Here is a 5547-nt window from a genome sequence, read left to right on the forward strand (position 1 = left end):
ATCAAGTGGAGGGATGGGGTGGTCATCCCACAGTCAAAACTCTGACCCAGAATTGGTCCTGTCTAAAAGAACTGCAGGGACAAAAATGGAGAAGAGACTGAGGGAGAGGAGGTCCAGTGACCGGCCTAAATTGAGATCCAGCTCAGGAGGAGGCTCCAAGGCCTGACATTATTACTGATGCTATGGTATGCTTACAGACAGGAGCCTAGCATGGCTGCCCTCCGAGAGGCCCAACAAGCAGCTGAAAGAGTCAGATGCAGATACTTACACTCAACAATGGGCAGATGCCGCTGACCACTATGGTTGAATTAGGGAAAGGCTGGAAGAAGCTGAGGAGAAGGGCAACCCCATTGGAAGACCAGCAGTCTCAACTAACCTGGACCAGTGAGATCTCTCACTCAGACACTGAGCCACCAGTTAGCATACAGTAGCTGGTACGAGGCCCCCCAACACATATACAGCAGAGGACTGCCTGGTCTGGCCCCAGTGAGAGAAGATGCGCCTAACCTTTTAGAGACTTGAGGCCCAGCAGTGGGGAGGTCCAGTAGGGTGGGGTGAGTGTTGGGAGGGGTGGGACATCCTCTTGGAGACAGAGGGAGGAATAATGGGATGAGGAAATTTGGGAGGGCAGACCCAGAGTAGGGTAACATCTGGACTGTAAAATAATAAAAGAAATTGGCTATAAACTGTGTTTATGTGGTCATCTCTATTGGACTCCCTGTAACATAATCCCTCAACTCATTTGGGTAGGTTCAGAAATCAGATGGACAAGTATAGTTATATCCATTGGTAAATTCCAGCCACCTTCTGAAGCTACAGTTTTGCTTTTTTTTTTTTTTTTTCCTCCTTTGAGTTAAAATTGTCCAGACTGGTTTCAGATTCCCAGGGTCAAGCAATTCTCCAGCCTCTACCCCCAAGTAGAGACTACAGGTCTATACAACTGTACCTTATTCCCAAGTGAGTTCCTCTTATGAACATCAACATGTTCTGTTTTAACACTGGAGTTTTCCAAAATTCCCATAGTGATGTTCATATAGGTGTCCCCTTAAAGGCCAGGTTTTCATTATCCCTCTCAACCATATAGCCCAGCTGGCTAGCTCTAGTGTCATGATATCAGTAACAACCCATACATAAGAGCCTTTACCATGGTCAAAATTCTTCCATGACTGCTAGGAAAACATTTTATTTAGACACTTTGTCTTAGGGATTTTTTTGCTGTGATGAAATACCATAGCCACAGCAACTCTTATAAAGGAAAGCATTCAATTGGGGCTGGCTAACAGTTCAGAAGTTTAGTCCAATGTCAGCATGGTGGGAAGCAGGTAGGCAGATATGCTGGAGTTTTACACCTGTAGGGGCAGGCAGTGGGAAGAGAGTGTGTAAGCCACTGGGTCTGACTAGAGCTTCAGAAAATCTCAAAGCCCACCCCCAGAAACACACTTCCTCCAACAAGTCCACCCCTCCCAATATTGCCACTCCCTATGAATCTATGGGGGTCATTTTCATTCAAACCAAGACACAACCACCCAGAGCTCTTTTTCTTCTCTTTAAACACAGTGGTGAGCTTCCAAGCAGGAAAAACACTAGCCTTAAAACTCTAAACATAACCATATAACTCTTTATTGAATGATTGAGTTCTGTGTCCAAGATACTATCAATACAATATAAATCTAGCCAAAATTAGAGCTAAGGGAAATTAGTTCTTACTTCTTTACTACATAAGTATTATTCTTTCAGCTCCATATTTCTATTGTAACACATTAATGATATATGTGTGTGTATATTCCTGGTCCCTTCCTCCTTTTCAGGAGCACAGAAGTTCTCAGGTTCTTATCACTTGGATTGGTTAAGTGATCAGCTCTCACACTAAAGTTATCTAGGTCCCCACCAGCATTTACATGATTTATTTGCACAGCATTTACTGTAAAGAGACACAATAACAAGACAATTTATAGAAGAAAGTATTTGACTGGGATTTGATTACAGTTTCCAAAGGTTAGTTGATTATCATCTTGGTGAAGAGTGTGGTGGCAGGCAGGCATGCATGGTACTAGAGTCATGTCACTAGAGTCGTAAGTGGCAGTTACATTCTGATCCTTGGCCAAGGGGTTCGGGGAAGGGGAGGGAGGAGAGGGACAGAGAGAGAAAGACACTTTGCCCTGCATGGGTTTTTGAAACCTTAAAGTCCCCACCCAGTGACACAACTGCTCCAACAAAGCCACACCTCCTGACCCTTCTCAGTTCCACTCCCTGGTGAGTAAGCTTTCCAATATGATTCTATAGGGCCATTCTCATTCAAACCATCACATTATCTTTGGGTATCAAGTATCTCCAAAAGAATAATCAAAAGGCATCCTTTCCTAGGCATCCTGATGTGTAAGGGTCATGGTTACTTGGATACACAGACATGGAAGATTAAGCGTCAAACTAAGCACATTTGTAAACTTAGACAACATTAGCGAAAATGGAATAAGAAACTTCTTCCACAGCTGAGGAAAAATATGGCAAAGATAAGAGAAGTTTTGAAAACGAGAAAAGATCGACAAGATAATCATGGTTACAATTAAACCTTACAAACTGGCAGAAAGAAATGTGAAAACCATTTTCTTGTACACATATGAGATCAAACGGATGAAGGTTTAAAAAAAAAGAGTAAGTCCACATAATGACTGTTTCACTGTTGATTCGCCTACCAACAACAACTTCTCCTTCACTTCAGGGGAAAAATAAACCCTCGCGTCTCATTACTAAGCTTTATATACAAACCTCGTTCTAAATCTTTTAAACAACTACTGATTTCATTGTCCAGGGGGTGGGTGGGTTGGTTGGTTGTTTTAAAATCGTTTCGGTAACTAGGTTTAGAATCCCTCGGAATTCTTCTCATTAAGTGCAATGGAACTTTATTTCTCCTTTCCCCTAACGGCTTTTTAATTCAGCCGCGCTTCTGGGACGGGGCCCCACACGTGAAGCCAGGGCCAGCTGAATGAGACCGAAGAGGCCACGGAAGCCACAAACCAGTTTCCGCCTCCCCGAGACACCGGCTTGAGGTGCGGACCTGCCGACCAATCACAGCCAGGAGTCGCCCCGGCTCAGGGGCCGTCCAGCCCTGCCTTCCGCCCTCCGCCTGCGCACAGCGCCCCTCGACCGGTAGGAGGCAGTCTCGACCAGCAGGGGTTCAGTGTCGCACAGACTCTCGCCTCTCCGCTACCACAGTCCTCGCTGCTGCCGTCGCTGCTGCCGCCGACATGGTTGAAGCCGACCGTCCGGGGAAGCTCTTCATCGGGGGTCTCAACCTCGAAACCGACGAGAAGGGCCTCGAAGCCGCTTTCGGCAAGTATGGCCGCATCATCGAGGTGCTCCTGATGAAGGACCGGGAAACCTCCAAGTCCAGAGGCTTCGCGTTCGTCACCTTCGAGAACCCCGCGGACGCCAAGGCCGCAGCCCGAGACATGAACGGCAAGTCCCTGGATGGTAAGGCCATCAAAGTGGCCCAAGCCACCAAGCCGGTGTTCGAGAGCGGCCGGCGCGGGCCCCCTCCTCCCCGAAGCCGCGGCCGCCCGAGGGGCCTGCGCGGGACCCGCGGCGGCGGAGGCGGCGGCCCGAGGCGCCCTCCCTCCCGGGGCGGGTCTGCCGACGAAGGCGGCTACTCGGGGGATTTCGACCTGAGGCCTTCCCGGGCCCCTATGCCCCTGAAGCGCGGACCTCCGCCGCGCCGGGCTGGGCCTCCGCCCAAGAGAGCAGCGCCGTCGGGCCCGGCGCGCAGCGGCGCGGGAATTCGCGGGCGGGCGGCGGGCTCCCGGGGGCGAGACGGCTACGGGGGCCCGCCGCGCCGGGAGCTGCCACCGCCGCGCCGCGACCCGTACCTGGGCCCGCGCGACGAGGGCTACTCCCCCCGGGAGAGCTATTCGAGCCGCGACTACCCAAGCGCCCGGGACCCGCGCGACTTCGCGCCCTCGCCCCGCGACTACACCTACCGCGACTACGGCCACTCGAGCGCGCGAGACGAATGCCCATCCAGGGGCTACTGCGAGCGTGACGGCTACGGGGGCCGCGAGCGCGACTACGAGCATCCTAGCGGGGGCTCCTACCGCGACCCCTTCGACAGCTACGGGGACCCGCGTGGCGCCGGCCCTGCCCGAGGCCCGCCGCCATCTTACGGCGGGGGCCGCTACGAAGAGTACCGAGGCTGCTCGCCCGACGGCTACGGCGGCCGCGACAGCTACCGCAGCGAGCGCTACTCGAGTGGCCGCGAGCGCGTGGGGAGGCCGGAGCGCGGGCTGCCACCGTCTGTAGAACGAAGCTGCCCGACGCCGCGCGATTCCTACAGCCGCTCAGGCCGCCGGGCGCCCCCGAGGGGCGGAGGCCGCGTAGGAAGCCGCCTGGAGCGAGGGGGAGGCCGGAGCAGGTACTGAGCCCGCTGGCCTCAGGACTCGCATCCGAAGTCAAGAAAAGAAGAATCAGTTTCCTGGTAGCTCATCCAAGGACTAGTCCGAAGAAGAGTTGTTTTTCCGTATTTTTACCGTTTTAAGATTTTTTTCCCCCCTTGTTAACTTCCTCTGCATTTTTATGCATTTGAGAGGCAAAAAAAAAAAAAAAGTTAAAACTCGTTTAATTTCATTTTGGAATTGTTAAACGTTTCAACAAGCTCGTGTTAAAAGTATGACTTGAACCTGCGTAGTAGTCTTCCTTGTCGTTCAAAGTAGTTCCCGTAAAGGCTTCTTCCCTTCCAAATTTGCCTGATAAACAAGGCAAACGGTTCTAAGGTCTTTGCACAGAAATCTTGCCCACCTAAAGCGGAAAAAAAGGATCGTGCCCCTTCAGACCAAACTGGGGATTGGGGAGAAAGAGTTGGGGGGAATTGGTGTTTGCTTCTCCATTTCAAAGTGTCTTTCAAACTGAATCTGTTTCCAGTACTAAAAACCAACCAAACAGCAGCCAAACCCACTTAGACCAGACGCTGTGTAAAGAAGGTGCCATTCAATCGATGAGTCAAAAGCAAATGGATGCTTTAACTTTTTTTTTTCTTTCTTTTTTACTGCTTTGCCGATTTTGCTTTTTCTTTGGAGATGTGCAGAATCTCCTGTCTCTTCCTTCCCCAAGATAGCATTTACATGATTGGAGCTTCGATGGAATACTAAATTTAAAATTTGACCAGCCAACCACAAAGCTGAAAAACAAAACAACCCAAAATTACCTATTGATAGCATTTATTTTTTACCATTAATAAGTTATTAAGAAATGTGCCAATGGTGGATTTGGGGATCATAATGACTTCCATTCTTAACTCCGATATAAATACTGGTTCAGGTGGAGAAAATTGGGCTTCCTCCCCTGGGTGAAGCTTCAGGAACAAAGGTCAGAGAATCCCTGAAATTTCAACATCTGAGAATCTCAAACTGCTATGAAAGGGCAGGGTCAACTGTCGGAAAAAAAGCAAAGGGTGTGTTGAGTGTTCCCCACTGAAAAGGGAGGTTTGGGCAGAAAAAGATCAGAGAGGCTTCTTTCAAGATACTTCAGGAGAGACATGTCTCCTCTTTTCACCCCAGA

General features: G+C 50.1%; 1 protein-coding gene across 1 annotated transcript; it reads left to right on the forward strand.

Annotated features, from left to right (window-relative positions):
- Nucleotides 1-2874: 2874 nt before the first annotated feature.
- On the forward strand, nt 2875-4673 carry Rbmxl2 (RBMX like 2). Its single transcript, XM_031387773.1, has one exon. It carries the CDS (start codon nt 3246-3248, stop codon nt 4410-4412), a length of 1167 nt encoding a protein of 388 aa, XP_031243633.1. The 5' UTR covers nt 2875-3245; the 3' UTR covers nt 4413-4673.
- The last annotated feature ends 874 nt before the right edge of the window (nt 4674-5547 follow it).

This window comes from Mastomys coucha, unplaced genomic scaffold (genome assembly GCF_008632895.1).
Source record: "Mastomys coucha isolate ucsf_1 unplaced genomic scaffold, UCSF_Mcou_1 pScaffold21, whole genome shotgun sequence".
Classification (NCBI taxonomy): Eukaryota; Metazoa; Chordata; class Mammalia; order Rodentia; family Muridae; genus Mastomys; species Mastomys coucha.

Excerpts from the sequence above, each read along its gene's own strand:
- Rbmxl2 (XM_031387773.1), top strand. The coding sequence starts at position 3,246 with ATGGTTGAAGCCGACCGTCCGGGGAAGCTCTTCATCGGGGGTCTCAAC.